This window comes from Silurus aristotelis (assembly GCF_946808225.1).
Source record: "Silurus aristotelis genome assembly, chromosome: 1".
Lineage (NCBI taxonomy): Eukaryota > Metazoa > Chordata > Actinopteri > Siluriformes > Siluridae > Silurus > Silurus aristotelis.
The window spans coordinates 13898072-13916375 of record NC_139574.1 but is presented as its reverse complement, the minus strand read 5'-3'; the positions used below and the strand labels follow the sequence as shown (position 1 = coordinate 13916375).

At 38.5% G+C, this 18304-nt stretch overlaps 1 protein-coding gene across 5 annotated transcripts in view; it reads right to left on the bottom strand.

Moving 5' to 3' along the window:
• The window catches only part of l3mbtl4 (L3MBTL histone methyl-lysine binding protein 4), a 78608-nt gene that overhangs the window by 27535 nt on the left and 32769 nt on the right, over positions 1-18304 (bottom strand). For all 5 annotated transcript variants that reach the window (XM_083546278.1, XM_083546282.1, XM_083546279.1 and 2 more), the window contains exons 15-17: positions 14056-14238; positions 12388-12534; positions 7589-7662 (exon numbers count right to left, since the gene is read on the bottom strand). In XM_083546278.1, the coding sequence (XP_083402404.1) occupies positions 7589-7662; positions 12388-12534; positions 14056-14238 (404 nt within the window). The remainder of the gene's footprint in view (positions 1-7588; positions 7663-12387; positions 12535-14055; positions 14239-18304) is intronic.

Below are 18304 nucleotides of genomic sequence, written 5' to 3'. Positions count from 1 at the left end.
AATCCCTTGCTTCTATATGAACTTGCATATACACGTGTGCGCGCACACGTGCACAAAACAACCAACCAACCAACCAACCAACCACACACACACTCTCACACACACACACACACACACACACACACACACACACACACACAAAACTAAACTAAAATTAGTGCCTCACTCTGCTACACTGCTTGGGAAGAAAGAGCTATGTGCAGGGGAATATCGCACAGGCCCACATACTTTCAGGAGACACAGTGAGAATATGCTATTTCTGTAGCATTATAGGTGCACACACATACACATATATACCCAGGTTTAGAGCTACACATGTACACCCACAAACACACACAACCTTTATTTTTCAAATAAATATTCTAATCAAACATTATTTAACTATTAATTCACGGAATTATATATCGGCCAAGATGCTTTATACTTGTCACATATACTTTACAGCACAGTGAAATTCTTTCTTCATATCCCAATGATGATAGTTAGCTGAGGTCGCATTGACTCCTTCTGGATATGGAATTCACCAAAACTGCACAGGTTGTTGCTGGGATCCTCTTCTACTCCTCCATAATGACATCACAAAGCTGCTGGATGTTAGACACATGGAGCTTCTCCACCTTCTGCTTGAGGATGCCCCACAGGTGCTCAATAGGGTTCAGGTCGGGAGACATACTTGGCCACTCCATCAGTCACCTTCAGTTTCCTCAGGAGGCAGTTGTGATCTTGGTGGTGTGTTTGGGGTACATGTTGGAATCCATGTTTCCCTTAATCAACTGCAGCTCCCCAGTACCAGCAGCACTCATGCAGCCCCAGACCATGATGCTACCACCACCATGCTTGACTGTAGGCAAGACACAATTTTCTTGGTTCTCCTCACCAGGGTGTTGCCACACATGGCCACTGTACTGTAACTCAGTTTTAGGATGTTACTGATATTCCTTTAGCCTCTGCTATCTTTGGAGAGAGCAACAATTTTAATTCTCAAATCCTCAGAGAGTTTTTTGCCATGAGGTGCCATGTTCAACATCTAGTGGTCAGTATGAGAGAATTGTACTCAAATCACAAAGTTAAAACTGCTTTAATACAAGATACACAAATTTGTATAGTCCTGTCAAGCAGACGAAAACATGAACATAATGAATAGGACATGTGGCTTTGCATGGTTACGACGACAGTAACGAGAGAAATGTAATTTGTTACTGTACTTAAATAGTTTAATCATGTCTCTGTACTTTTCTCAAGTATTTCTATTTGGGAAGACTTTTACTTTAACTTCACTACATTTCAAAGTCAAATATCGTACTTTTTACTCAACTACATTTCGCAAAATCAGTCGTTCCTTTGTTTTTATGAGTGGATAAAAACTGGTCAAGCACACAGCAATCCACCAATCAGGGTAGAGCACGTGCTCCGTTTTAAACTTGTTTTAATTGCTGCTTGGCAGAGGCGACACGGGGCGCCCACTCAAAAAAAAATAATCTGTGATGATTTAATGATTATATAAGGTCAAGGAAAACGGGTCGGGACTTGGAGTGTGCACTTTCTGCCCGGAGAAGCTCCCTGACTCATACATTTAGAAAGGAGGGGCGGGGTATCAGTATGCAGAGCTGAATCCAAATTAAAATTATGGAGGACAAAAAAGGTCTAAACCCTCAGGAGCTTAATTCAGGAAACAATAGGAAAGAAGGAGGAGGGGGTGCAAAAGATAAAGGTGTGTGCAGCTCTATCACTCATCTGGTTATGAGGATACTATAAGCTAATGCATTTCATGAAATAGGCTTAAAACTGTATATCACTTAGGTAATGCTGGTCACTCATAGAGCAACAATATTTCTTTTAGCTTCCATAACATTTATTATTAATAGTATGTAGTTTATCATAATGTGTGTAGCAACAAAACAATTACAACTTAACTAGTCTAGTTGAATTGTAGTTAAACAGCACTTATTGATTTGGTTACATTTCATTGAGGTGATGCCATAAAAGTTTTCTGTGATTGTACTAAAAAGGTTCTGAACTAAATCTCCAGTGCAGCTTAAAAGGCTACATTTAAAAGAGTATATTATAAGGATATAGATGTTGTATGTATCTTATTGCTACAATTAGCCAAGGAGATTTATGGTTCTTGGTTCTGAGATTTTGATAAATTGTGCACAATGATGTGAATTTAATTGTGCAATAAATGCATTTAGGGTGATATTTATACATGAAAGAAGCTTTTAGAAAGTTGTGGACTGCTCTGAGAAACATTGGGTCGTGACGTGGTTCAACCAGGGCTTCATTCAAGCTAAAACTGCCAATGGTGGTATCTAATTAGCACCAACATACAGTTCAGCATCAGTTCAACATCAAGCAGAACATTTTGAGAGGAATAAATAATGGAAGAAGCTCCTGACTCTAATTTGCCACAACACCCGTGGCCTTATGTTTTGCGATTGTTTTGAAGTTGTTGCAAAGGGGATTTTGTGCTCATGATAATTTATTAGATATTAATCAGTGTTTGACTTAATAATATAATTCTATTAATAGAATGGTGTGATGAGAGTAACAGAGTATTTAAACTTAAACAGAGTTGATTATTCATTTGGGCCGTCACATCCAGACTGTGCAACTGTTTTTTCCCCTCAAGCCATCAGGCTCCTCAACACACAGAACTGAACCTGAAACTCACACACACACTTACTCAACTGTGTTACGGAATTGTACAACCTTAACTCAACACACTCATTACTCCTCTCGCTCTGGTCACCGTGTACAGACCCCCAGGGCCCTACGCTGATTTTCTTCATGAGTTTGCTTGTTTTCTCTCAGACCTCTTGATCAGCTTTGATAAAGTGCTGCTTGTAGGAGATTTTAATATTCATGTAGATGATGAAAACGATGCCCTAGGATTATCATTTGTCGATTTACTAAACTCTTTTGGAGTTAAACAAAACGTCACCAGACCAACCCACCGTTTTAACCACACACTAGACTTAATAATATCCCACGGAGCAGACGTCACTGATATAGATATTTTACCCCAGAGTGATGACATCACAGACCATTATCTCCTACTGTACACACTACCGGTAGAGCAGATTAACCGTGTTTCACCACGGTATCGACTTGGTAGGACTATTATTCCAACCACTAAGGACAGATTCATAAATAACCTGCCTGATTTATCTCAGTTTCACATTAAACCCATAACTGCTGATCATCTTGATGAGATGGCGAACAACATAGACCTTATCCTCACTAGCACTTTAGACACTGTTGCCCCCATCCGGTTAAAAAAGGTTCAAGAACAAGCACCTGCACCTTGGTATAATAGTCATACGCATGCCCTAAAGAGAACAACACGTAATCTGGAGAGAAAATGGAGGAAAACTAAATTGGAGGTATTTAGAATTGCGTATAAAGACAGTATGCTTAGCTACAGACAGGCGCTAAAAGCTGCTAGAGCTAAACACCTGAGCAAACTCATAGAAAATAACAAAAACAACCCCAGGTTCCTTTTCAGTACAGTCGCTAAATTAACAACAAATCAGGGATCTGAAAAATGTGTTCCATCACAGTTTAGTAGTGAAGACTTTATGAATTTCTTCACTGAAAAAATAGATAACATTCGAAAAACAATTGTGGCAGTTCAACCTCTGACAGCATCTCCCGACACAATCGTACTTACAACCCCACAACTACACTGTTTTACATGTATAGGACAGGAAGAGCTGTATGATGCTATTATGAAAGCTAAATCAACAACATGTCAGTTAGATCCAATTCCCACTAAACTACTGAAGGAAGTGTTATATACAGCTGGTGAGCCTCTTTTAAATATTATTAACTCCTCACTATCGTTAGGTCATGTCCCTAAATCCCTCAAGTTAGCAGTTATTAAGCCCCTCATTAAAAAAACCTAATCTGGATCCAAGCACGCTATCGAATTACAGACCAATTTCAAATCTCACATTTATGTCTAAGATTTTAGAAAAGATTGTCGCTGCCCAGCTATGTAACCACTTGCAGGAGAACAATATCTTTGAAGAGTTTCAGTCAGGTTTTAGGCCCCATCATAGCACAGAAACTGCTCTAGTTAAAATCACTAACGACCTGTTTTTAGCTTCAGACCAAGGCTACATCTCCCTATTAGTTTTACTAGATCTTAGTGCTGCGTTCGACACTATAGATCATGATCTTCTCCTCGATCGCTTACAGAATTACATCGGTATTCAGGGACAGGCATTAAGCTGGTTTAAATCCTACCTGTCCAATCGTTACCATTTCGTAGATTTAAATGGAGAGCTATCCAGGATAATGCTAGTAAATTATGCCACAAGGGTCAGTTCTGGGACCCCTGCTTTTTATAATATACATGCTTCCATTAGGAAATATTATTAGAAAGCATGGAATTAGCTTCCATTGTTATGCTGATACCCAGCTATATATTTAATCCAAACCAGGCGATACAGCTCAATTAGCTCGCATAACTGAGTGTGTTGAAGAAATAAGAGATTGGATGACCCATAACTTTCTGCTATTAAATTCTGATAAAACGGAGATTTTGCTCATCGGCCCAAAAAATAGTACACAGAAGCTCCAGCATCTCAGCCTGCATTTAGACGGTTGTTCTGTAACTACTAGTTCAACGGTAAAAGACCTGGGAGTTATTTTAGACAGCAACTTATCTTTTAAAAATCACATCAATCAAGTTACAAAAACAGCCTTCTTTCACCTTAGAAATATTTCTAAGCTAAGAAATATGTTATCTATATCTGATGCAGAGAAGCTCGTCCATGCGTTTATGACCTCTAGAATAGACTACTGTAATGCATTACTAGGTGGATGTCCTGCATCATTAATAAACAAGCTTCAGTTAGTTCAGAATGCCGCAGCAAGAGTTCTTACTAGGTCAAGAAAATACGATCATATAACCCCAATCTTATCGTCCCTACATTGGCTTCCTATTAAGTTTCGAATAGACTACAAACTACTGCTACTCACTTATAAAGCACTAAATGGTTTGGCTCCCATGTATCTATCCAGTCTCTTAACACGCTACAATCCGTCACGCTCCCTGAGATCTCAAAACTCTGGGCTTCTAGTAGTTCCTAGAATAGCAAAGTCCACTAAAGGCGGTAGAGCATTTTCACATTTAGCTCCTAAACTCTGGAATAGTCTTCCTGACAGTGTTCGGGGTTCAGATACACTCTCCCAGTTTAAGTGCAGATTAAAAACATACCTTTTTAGCAAAGCCTACACATAACACACATCACACACATCACATCATAACTTTGTGCTCCAGAACATCTGATCACATGCACATTATCAACTTGTGCTGTTAATATCATGAACAGCAGCTACGCTAATTCCTCTCCACTGCTTCTCTTTCTCTCCCCATCCCGAGGCATCCTGAGGTTTGGCCAGCTCCAGTCACGTCCCACCTCGTGAAGATTATGGACCTATGGATGATCATGGAGAAGTAGATGCCGAGTGTTTAAAGGCCCTGGCATGGAGAAGCTGATGCTGGATCTATGATGATCACAAATTGTTCTGTATTGTTGAAAGATTTATGACCAAACTTTTGATGTCAACCATATGAGGATGAGTTCCCCTTTGAGTCTGGTTCCTCTCAAGGTTTCTTCCTCATATCATCTAAGGGAGTTTTTCCTTGCCACTGTCGCCACGGCTTGCTCAACAGGGACAAACGCACACCATTCACCTTCACTGTTGTTTTCTGTAAAGCTGCTTTGAGACAATGTCTGTTGTGAAAAGCGCTATACAAATAAACTTGACTTGACTCTCAATTCATTCCACCACCATCTATTATTTATATTTAATCATATTATACTGTTTACATGTTGTTTTTGCACCTCTCGACTGCTGCTACTGCTGTTTCTTTTCTCTGCACAGTGTTTATGTTTACAAATACTTTCTTGTTTATAGTCCGTCTTATTTAAAGTCCTCTTTTGCACATTACTGTATAATCAGAGTATATAGTAGGTTACTGGTTGGCACTATTTTGTCCCACACTGTCTTGTGTTGTCTGTCGGCACTGTTTGCACTCAGTTGCACACGATGCACTTTATGTGGCAAGAACACTTAGTCCTTGCTCTGTGTTCTATTATGTAGCCTTACACTGTGTGTCGTAGCTCCAGGGTTCTTGAGGAACGTTGTCTCATTTCACTGTGTACTGCGTCAGCTATATATTGTAGAAATGACAATAAAAGCTTCTTGACTTGGCTTGATTAAACAAGAGTTTTGTGATAAAAATGATAAGAGGAACATTACAGCCATTAATAAATTATAGTACTTGGATACATAAGTACATTTGAAGGCCAATACTTTTTGTACTGTTACTCAAGTGAAAGTTTAAAGAGAGCACTTTTTCTTTTACTGGAGTCATATTTTACCTACTCTATCTCCACTTTTACTCAAGTACATGCTTTGTGTACTTTGTCCACCACTGGTTATCACTTAGCATGTTGACAATAATGGCTGTATGTTGAGTTATTTTCATACAGTAAATCTGTACTGCTATTTAAGCTGCACATTGACTACAGTTTATACAAGTTTAATTTCTATAGTAGTTTGAGATCTATGTGTTAGTTTTACTAAATCTTAATCTATAGTGTCAAATGCAGCACTATGACTTTCTCCTGGTTTGCTTACAGAATTCATTCAGCATTCAGGGACAGGCATTAAACTGGTTTAAATCCTACCTGTCTGATTGTTACCATTTTGTAGATTTAAATGGAGAAATATTTAGGCTAATGCAAGTAAATTATGGGGTGCCACAAGGTTCAGTTCTAGGACCCCTGCTTTTCACAATAAACATGCTTCCCTTGGGATATATTATTAGAAGGCATGGGATTAGCTTCAACTGTTATGCCGATGATACCCAGCTATTTTATTTATATATATATATATGTATATATATAAAATCAAAACCAGACAAAACAACTCAATTGGCTCGGTTAACTGAGTGCATTAAAGAATTAAAAGATTGGATGACGAATAACTTTCTATTATTAAATTCTGATAAGACAGAGATATTGCTCATCGGCCCAAAAGCCAGTACACAGAAGCTGCAGCAATTCAACTTGCATTTGGAAGGATGTACATAAGTGTGAATAAGAAGACAGATGGACAAAAAAAAAAGATTGTTTGATCAGTGAGTAATGAACAAGGACTGATGATGGCCTACATCACACCAGATCAATACTTCTGAGAATGGTATTTGACACTGATCTAATTTAGGAAAACCAAACAACAAGCACTGAATTTTTTAGTAGTCCAAGAATGAAAAGCAATCAAACAACATAGATTTCAAACAGCACCAAGAAGGTGGGGGAAAAAGAAAAAGAAAAAGATGAAGAAATAAAATGAAACTGGTATCTATTCTCAGGACGGCATGAAGGATACACTACATTACCCAGACAGCATATCCAGGTGAGAGGGATATAAATAGCACATGCTCAAAGCTTTTTGAAATAAGAAAATCTCAAATTTCGCCAAAATAAAATAATAAATAAAAAAAAATAAAAAAATAAAAAAAAATCACATTTCGACATGCTGGCACGGAACACAAGAAAGCATTTCCTACCTGCAATCACACTGTTAAGCTCAATCTCCTCCTCCTCATCTTTGATGCGCAGATATTTTGTTGACTGTGCAATCCTGGATTGAATACAGAGAGGAAAAAAATCACAAATCACAATACAACAAAACAGAAAGTCACTGATATTTACAGGTAAGAGAATGAGCGAGCAAATTTGACCCGATGATAAAATGGATCAAGCATATATTTTATAGATGCCTCAGAAATGGCACAAAACTATTCTCCCTGTTCCAATGGGATGTTACTCTTTTCTACCTTCATTATGCTTCATTCTCACCTGGAAATGTAGGCATGTTTACTGTAATGGTTCACAACATTGATCTTTCTAGGTAAAAGCCATACTAATTATATTCATAAAAGGTGTACACTTGAAAAGTACTTCCCCATTGGCAGATTTAGGACCTTTTTAACTTTTAGTACCTTCACCAAATCAATGCACTTTATATCCAGAAGTTGGCAGTGGGAATACTGTAAACTGAACGCATATATTAATGCACTGCTAAAGAGCAATAGCGCTATTATACAGGTCTTGGAAAATAACATCCTCAGAGTCTGAGTAACATAGAGAACAAAAAAAAAAAAAAAAAAAGGGAGAAAAAACTACTTGTCCTCAAATTATACACAAATCAGGCATAACTTTATGACCACTGACATAACACTGATTATCTCATCATTTCACCTGTTAGTGTGTAGGGTATATTTGGCATCATTTTGTGCTCGAAGTTGATGTGTTAGAAGCAGGAAAAATGGGCAAGCGTAAAGATTTGAGCGAGTTTGACAAGGGCCAAATAGTGATGTCTAGACGCATCTCTAAAACTGCAGCTCTTGAGAGATGTTCCCTGGCTGCAGTGGTCAGTATCTATCAAAAGTGGTCCAAGGAAGGAACAGTGGTGACGCGGCAACAGGGTCATGGCGGCCAAGTCTCGTTGATGCACATGGGGAGCGAAGGCTGGGCCGTGTGGTCCGATCCAACAGACGAGCTCCTGTAGCTCAAACTGCTGAAGAAGTTAATTCTGTTGATGCTCGACGGGTCAGAACTGTTTTAGTAGCAAAAGGGGAACCACCACAATAGTAGGCAGGTGGTCATAAAGTTATGCCTGATTGGTGTATATAATTCGAATAGCTTTATACTTAAGTTACTTTAGTTCTTTTTTTTTTTTTTTGTGTGTGAAGCATTTCAGACTGTCATTATACACATTAATATCTAACTCCCCATTCATTGCATCCAAAGTAACCAGAATCCTGTGCCACGAATTCAGCAGATCCGAATCCCCACCCCCCACGCTGTCAATTTTCAGAAGTTCTCAGCAATTTTCACAACTTCATACTTTTATATTCAGTAACTTTTAAAGATGTTCTTGCTGAATCTGTCAATCCAGATGGATGATTACACTGTGTTATTGCCTACAAGATGACCTGGCTTTTAATTAACTTGAGGAAATTGGTGCATCTGTAACAAATGATATATAAAAAAAAAAAAAAAAAGAAAAAAAAAAAAGAATCTAAAAAGGTAGTCATTCAAATGCAGCACAGATACAGTCAGTATATTGACTGCTTACAGACAACTCTCAAAGAAAGAAAAAATAAATACACAGTTACCCACATAGATGCACTGATTACATATTAGTCATTTTCAAAATATCAGCTTTGCTGATCTGAGAAGAAGAATCTGAGGATGTAAATAACACTCACTAAAACATAACTGAAATAAACCTGGTGACATTTTCCCCACCAAATTCCTTAACTGTCCAGTTCCTGTGCCCAATGTACCCTCAGATTCTTTGGCTGACAGGAGTGGAACCTGACGTGGTCATTTCCCTTAAGGTCCAGTGTGCTGTTTGTTCTGAGATCACTGTGGTTGTAAAGAGTGGTTTTGAGAGACTTCCTGTCAGCTTGAACCAGTCTGGTCATTCCTCTCTGAACTCTCTCATCGAGACACAGAACTGCAACTAGCTGAATTGCCTTTCACACAATTCTCTCTGAGAAACTGTTGTGCGTGTGAAAATCCCAGACAATCAACCGTTTTTGTTTTTTTTCTGAAATACTTAAAACAGCATGTCCTGGCTCCATGCCACAGTCAAAAACAGAGAGGTCAAAATCTTCACCATTTGGGGAGTTCTTACTGTAAAAACATTTACTAAAGCTCTTGACCTGTATCCACAGGACTTTATTCACTGCACATGATTGGCTGTTATGTGCAGTTGTACAGCTATTCTTAATAAAGTGCACAATGAGTGTATATTCCTGCAGTACCTACAGACATTATAATGGAAAGATAACCGCTTAGAGTCAGTCTGAACGGATTAGATTTAGATATACGATATCAGTTAAAAGAAGTCTGCTGCAACATTCTAGAGTTACTATAGCTTTATATTACATGCAGACAGAAAAAGGAAGAAAATGCCATCATGTTCTCATGGAGAGGTCATAGTGCTGTCTCTGGATCAGCCCAAGGGAGAGAATAAGCCTGAGCCAAGACAGACTCTCTGAGAATTCCTCTTGTTTATAGTTTTCACGCAGAAATAGCTCCGGAACATGCTATTAGTGAAAGCAAGCTAAACAGAACTTGAGCGGTTAATGATGGGAAGAGAGCATTTTTGGGGAGAAAGCTGCAAAATGAAGCGATTCACTGAACAGCTTCCGCAGAAAACTGTTGACTGCACTCCATCATTTCAGTCCGATTATAAATTAGAAGGCTGTAATGAGACAGACTGATATTTATTTGACTGCTGTTTTGTCTTTGCCAGCAAAACAATAACCGCATTATTTCTGGAACACTAAAAAATAGGAAGAATCCTGACTATTGACTTCTAAGGTACTATAACTATTGCCTTCGAATTCCATTTCCTGTCCCCTTTATGTAAGCTCATCCTTACATAATTCTCAAAGACTGTTCCACTTTACGCTTTTACTAAAGGGGTTATCAATCTCCTCTCACACCTACACAGTATTAACACAACCCTCAGAACATACAAAGCCATTTAATATTAATCATGCAGGGAACGTGAAGCGCCCCCTCGTGTGCTTGGTACTGAAAAATAAGACAGCACATTCTATCCGGGATCTCATGGGAAATGTGGGACTGATGCAATTACATTATTAAATAGCTAGACGAGTTGGCGCTGTTCCACCCACGTGGCAGAGCGGCGACAAACGTCACCGCTACTTGTTGACATAAAACAGTGTAATGGAATATAATTGATTTAATGTATATATAATGTATTTCATGTATAACGATTCAGATTGTAGTAGTTAAAAAGTTCGTGTTTAGGTAGCACTGAGATACACATATTGCAATGCCTTACTCATCAGCGAAAAACTGCATTGCCAGTTGTTTTTCTGTGTGTCTTTCAGGATCATCACTTGTCACAGTGTACCGAATAATCCCAACAAAATCTGGGAATTCCATAACTACATGTACAATATAAAAAGGTCCTCCATTTTTTTTTTTTTTAGCATGAATTAAAAAACAATTTCTACGTAATGCAAACTATATCAATCAGTGACACTAGTAAAGATCTGTGAAAAGTAACTGGCATTGTGTAAAAGACTTTAGTGTAAAGGACTAAAGAAAGAGTCTGCACAGGGTCTCCACTTTCTGGAGTTTAAAATGGAAAGCTAGTAAATATGTAGTTCTAAACAGAAAATGTTCCCTTCACCACCTTTATGATGATGTTGAACCTGATGTTTAGTCGAACCAAATGTTTACATCTACAGTATTAATTTTTGTATATTTTATACAAGACACTCCACTTGCACAACCTTCTCTACCGTACTGATCTGTGCTACAGTGTGTGTATATATATATATATATATATATATATATATATATATATATATATATATATATATATATATATATATATATATATATATTTTATTTAGTTTTGTTACTTTACTCTTTTTTTTTTTTTTTTATAATATTTGACCTCTTCCCGTGGGCTCACCACCTGCAGGAGGGACCATAGGGGACCGGTGCTGAGAGGATTGGGCAGCAGTCGAAGGCGGGGGCCTTGACGGCCCGATCCCTGGACACGGAGAAGTGTCTGGGGAATCTGCTTAGACTGCTGCCCCCGCGACCCGAATTACGGATAAGCGGGAGAAGATGAAATGAAATGAAATGAAATATTTGACCTGCTCTTTATTTTGATAGTTTCGATGTCTGTGTAGGTCTGTGTTCCTTCTGTCAATTGATGATAGCACTTTGGTCCTACTAGTTTCTTACTAGTCTAATGTATAAGATCTGTAGCCCGTGTCCTGAAAAATTTGGGCGTGAAGAAAGAAACACCCAAGGATCCCAGTCCTCCGCACGGCACCATGCACACTCCATTCACAGTAGGGGACTATATTTTACCTAAAGATATATTTTTGGGAATAATGAAGAAAACCAGAGAATCCAGTAGAACCCCAAAAAAGCATGAAAAGAGCCTAGAGAACTCCACATAGCAACCATAGCACAGTAGAACAGGTAAATGCATTCTCATAGCTCTTTATGCACCGATTCCTCTACATACTGCAAATGTTTGCCATGACAAAGTTATTAATTCGACAGAAATATGACGGTGCACCAAGTCATAACTATCTCTGAAAGTTCTAAAAAAAAAAAGAAAATCATTGTCTTAGGTTACACAGAGTTTCATCATATCAGCACAATCTCATTATAAGCCTAGTTGAATTATTGAACCTCAGACAGAAAGTCCCTGCTGGGTCTGAGCTGTCCTCGTTTGCGGGCATAATGTTGCTCTTGTGGAGTTATAATGATATTATGCTGAGCTGAGCTCTACCTGGTTAGACGATTCCTCTTCCCTACTGGTGAGTACGCCTTCTGTCCCTGAGATGAAGGTTCCTCCTTGTACTCTCTTTTTATTGTGGCATGGCCAGGAGGCCGACCACGAGGACGAGGCGCCGAGTCACAGCCTGACAGCTCTTCCCTGAGAGAGGGAGAAAAAGAGAGACAATCTGCACCGATTGAAAAAAAAGAAAAGACATTCTTAACAGTTGTCCCAAGTATGCCGAATACTAGGAGATCAATAATAGTATAAGGGACTAGGAAGAGGATTTGAAGATGAGCAATTTGCATTTAGATTGGAGTGGAGGATTAAAACCTCTCCTGGCACTGGGTACACCCAGGACACTTTAAAATAATAATAATAATAATGAGACCAGCACAAAAATGATGAACAGTGCGATAATAAGGTGAGGCATAAAAATATGAAGCTCCACGAACAAAACTGGCAACACCTTTCAAATGGTTGTGGACATTTTTTTTTTTTTTACAAGTAACTACACTAAGAGAATAAACACTGATGTCATGCACACACTGATGCATGACTTGATCTGGTCACTTCCGGTCTTTGTACATAAAACCCTGTATGAAATGACAGGGCCAACATTAAAAAACATAAAAAAAAGGGGGGGGGGGGATGTTTCATATGAAAAAGTTTCATACGATCTCTATAATGGTACATAAATTGGCTCAGTGATGCTGAGTGGGCAATTATGCCAATGCAGCACCCCATGTTTGAAAGACAAGCAAGAAACATTGATTTCAGCATCTTCAAGGTTTCTGCTGGGAATAAACATGACACGCAGCCTGTCGGCTCACTGCTAGGATGAGATCTCAATGAAGCTGTGCAGAGCCTTAAAACTCTGAAAAATGTGAATTTGGGCATGAAAGAGTAGTTTTGAAACCTGGCCATTGCTCATTTACTCGTGCGGTTTCATGCGGAATGAATGGTTAATGAACGTGACCGGTTTTAAGGGTTTGAGGCAAAACATCATCTAGGGTAATAAGGAAAATGTTCACTTCATTGCTGTTTAATCACTGAGAAAACAAGCATTTTAGTCGTGTGACGATTCCTGCGAATTTCAGCTCGCTCGCGCTTAAACACGGGCTTTCCCACTTTCACACAGGGTTTTCGGCAGGGTTCACCAAGTCAAACTTAAGACTTTTTAAGACCATTAAGAATTAAATGAAGACCTACTGTATATTACAACATCAAACACACACACAGATGTTAGCAACTGGCTTTAAATAAGTCCAAAATAAAAAATTTTCAAGCCAAGTATCACTGAACTTGCACTTCTACATAGCTGAAAAATAAAATCCGTTTTATGTCCGTGGTTCAATTCAAGAGATTTGCGGCAATAGCTGAAAGCTGATTGGCTGGTGCGTGTTGGTCTCATTTAAAGTCGTAATACAGCGTAATACAACAAATATTTCACAAAAGCTACTCGGTTTCAAAAATAGTGCAGTAGACAAAATATGCTGTACAATAGAACAAATTGTGAACCAAATTTTTTTATTATTAAATTCTTCACAGTCTCTAATCAAAACCTAATGAACCCAAAATGCAGACATTATAATAATCACATCATACACATAATTAATGTAAAGAATGGCAAATGAAGAAATGATAAAATGCACACAAAGTAGTTCATATCAGCCGAACCTGCTCTCCTCATGGCTGTCTTTGTCATTCACCACCTCCTCCTCCTCTTGCTCGGCACACAGCCTTTTGGTTTTCTGCACAAACTGCACTGGGACGAAGGTGATTTGCTTTTCGCCGCCGAGCCGATCGGGCAGCACTACCTCCTTCTTCATGTTAATGTCCGAGTAGGGACAGCCGAAGGCACTAGGAACCAGAGAGAAGCAATAAAAGAGCAGAGTGAAAAATGCTTTATTAAAAAAAAAAGAAAAAAAAAAAAAAAAAAAGAAACGATTTAAAATGTTATAGCTCTGTGTTTTTTTGCTACAGATGCTGTTCATCGACAAACATCGGCATTTTCCAGCATGAAGGCAGGATCACGCTCGTACATTTATTAATAGCAGATGCCTTTATCTAAAATCCTTAAAATGCATGGACAATACAATCACTATAAACGCTTCTATAGGATTTTTTCATTTGCTATAGGCAACATCAATCTGCTGAAAAAAGAAGCATTTTCCATTGAACATCTGGAGCACCATCTGACTCCTTCCCTCTGAGTAGTACAGGATCCTGTTGCCATTACAGCTCCAATACCAACAGCATCAGAAGCATACGGCACCTTTTGTAATGAAACTGAGAGCGATTAAACGCATTGATCTTCCTCTCCGACACCTTTTTAAACTTTTTTTTTTTTTGTGAAGCTCAAAACAATGCACTGTATATAATTTTCAATATACATTTTGTGCAATGACTATGAACCATATCTCAAATATAAGCTGTGAGAAGCTGCATATACAGTATTTTTTTTATTGCATTTTCCCTTAAATGCAACGAATGATAGATATTTATTTAGCATCACATAATTTTAGAAAATGCTCATTTTATACGCTCGGCAATTGAAATAACCGTTCCTACAGTAAATTGCCTTATTTCATTTTTATTTTTTTTTATTCATGATCATAATAACTTGCCTACATATGTATGGTGCTTCAGACTGCGATCGAAGCTGCGCTGCATTTATGATTACACTGCATTATTTCCATTTGCGTAGAATCTCAGGAAATATCAGCACAATACTCTCATCATCGGCTTTATTAGGAATATCTGTATCATGTGACAACAGCACATTGCAAAAAATCATGAGGACAGAGCTAATGTTTATATCAGAATGGAGGAAAAATCTGATCGCAGGGACTTTGACCTGCCATCTCCTGAGATGTTCACAAACAACAGCCGCTAAAGTGTGTAAAGAAGGTGTGAATAACAAAACGGACAAATACTTTGCTGAGAGAAACGTCCATACAGGTTTTAGCTGACAGGAAGCCTTGTGGTAACTTGAATAACTACACTGTGTAGAGAAGCATCCCAGAATGCACATGTCATACATTGAGGCAGATGAGCTATGGTACTGGAATGCCACACAAAATTATGCATTTGTCGGTCAAGGAAGGAGATTTGAGGCTGCAATACACTAACAGTCATTAAAACTAAACATGTATACAGTGTTCTGTCAGCTCAAAACTGTCTAATCTAGAGATTGCTGCCTGTGAGAAAAAAATAAATAAATAAATCAACAGTTTTAGTCAGAATGAAACCCTAACTGGTACTGATCACATGCCATGGTGAAAATCAAAGAGATCAGATTTTCCCCATGCTGACTTTTAATGAACTATCAGCATAACTTTATATGCATTGCCTCAAAAAATGGTGTAATGGATGAATGTGCAGATTTACCAGTATTCCCAATAAAGAGCTTTCAAATCAGTATTTTTTATCATCCAGGCTTCAGAACAGTCTGGCATACCTCGTAACATAAAACACACCATTAGCACTTAAAAGCGCTCAACAACCAACCACACAAACCCTCGCAACGCTTTTACATATTACAGTACTGTTTCGCAATTCCCTGTAGTGTGAATAACAGCGTAACAATAAGACCAGAAGGGCAGGGAAAGAGAGGACAAAGAACAGTTATTAGAGAAAGAAAAGAGCATTACGGCTCCTCAAATCAAAAACCTTCCAGGGATCCGACAATGGACTGTGTACCTCATTAACTCGTGTGTGTGTGTGTGTGTGTGTGTGTGTGTGTGTGTGTGTGTGTATAATATGCATACATAATTTAAACTGATTCTTGGTCTCTGTATTTCCAAATGCTAATCTCTGATAATTAAGCTATTTTTAAAAAGCAGGAACAAGAAAAGAAGCTGGGAGGGTTTAGGAGAAGAGCAAAAAATAGATAAATGTGCGTGGATGTGAGGAGGCTAAAATTACTGCAGTCAAGCGAGCTGCGCTGCTCCGCATGGCGCCCTTTTCTACAGGACAGATGGCTTCCAGACAAAAATCAATGTTTACCTAAGAAGAGGTCATACAATATATTTGAAGAGGTTTAAAAGTACTCCCTACTGCACTGTAAAAGACAAGGTAAGCTTTGAAGAGTACTTCATGTTTCCCTTTTGCAAACTCTGCCTTCAATGCTGCAAATGTGATGGGCTACCGTGCCATTGATATTTAAACCTCGGCTTCAAATGCTAAAGATTATAACATTAAGGTTAAAAGCCCCTTGAGCTGCATGTCTAAAATAAATAGTTAAAAAGGAATAAGTTGTCTATGTATTATGCATGAACACAAAAGTGTTTAAGACAGTCATTTATGTTCTCAGGGCTATAATGTCATTTTTTTAAACATCTGACTGCTCATCTGACTATGTCAGGGTTTTGGTTCTTTGCCCTCCATCTTTCTCTTTATGGATAACTACACATTAACACCTGCCAGCTAATGATGTACTGTTGATCCATGACTTGATTTGTTCTCTAGGCCCTACCTGATCCATCCTGATGCTCTATTCCTTTCTGGAGATTCTTTCAGCTGAGATTCACTCTGATGCGAAGAGGGACCCCAGATTACAATGAGACATCCTACTGAACCTATACTTTCTTCTCTCTCTCTCTCTCTCTCTCTCTCTCTCTCTCTCTCTCTCTCTCTCTCTCTCTCTCTCTCTCTCTCTCTCTCTCTCTCTCTCTCTCTCCCCCCCTATTATGCAATAAAAATAATAACATGTGCAATACCACTTTTTACTAATTTACTTCTGTATTTTTAGGTGCAATAATTCTTATTTTATTCATCTTTTTTTTTTATGTACTTGATAATGAAGCGCTTCTGATTCTGATATCCAAAACATGACTGTGAATGGACGCACTTGGGTTGCATTAAGTCTGCACTTACTGAAAACAGTTTGCACTCAAGTCGCATTAATTATTAGGTAGATAATAGCATTTGGACACTGTAGACTTAAAGCTAATGCACCCCAATGAAATCAGAAAATGACTCCGATACTTGTACTAAAGAGCCGTTCAAAACATTCAGCACCGCATGGCTTTATAGCAGTTGTGGAGGAAATAATGACTCAAAAGCTGGTGGAATCCAGAAGACAATGGTTTTTCTTTTGAATCTGGTTCGTTACAAGATTTCTCCCTCGTCTCAGACAGACTGCCTTCAGCTCATTGGAAATCGGAAACTGAATCCATAGCTATATTTTCAGAATCTGGCTTGTGACACAGCCCACTGTTAACAGTGCTGTGGAAATGAAAAGGAATTGAAATAAAGTGGTGAATATGTGGTCAGGTTCTAAAAATAACTGTTTGAAATCAAGCTCTGGCTCACAACTACCCTGTTATTTTCACTGTCAAATAATGTTTCAGCTCATCTATTTCCGATTAATGGACAGGGAATGGAAATAACGACGCTGTGCAAGAACAATATGTGAGTGGCTCTTTGAGAATAGGCCGCAAATGTGTGTCAAATTATGTTTTCATTTATCGAACGTTGCAAAGTCTCATACAGTTTCATACTGGACTTGTTTTTTGCAATGATCTCACTTTAGGACTCCTTCACATAGGAAGCCTCCAGACGCTCCTATCCATCTGAGGCGGCTTATTAAAGAGATGAAAACCCCCATCGTAATTTTCTCCCGGATGCCGTTCCTAATGACGGTAAACTCTGCTGAGCATCTGAGGCGCTTGAATATTGTAGTCTCTTCCTACATGTGACTCTTGATGAAAAAGTAATGCTATTGCAAAGCTTAAATGGTTAGCCTTGAGGCAATCATATGTTAATGTATGCAAATAGAATGTAAATTATTTACTAATGAAGCTCAGCTCTATTCAGGGGGCTGAGAAGAACATTTTCTGCTGCATGGGTAATAAACGCCGCATCTCTCATGCTCTCTAATCAGAAATGGCTTTCGGAAGGACCCCGGTCTCTCTATCTAAAG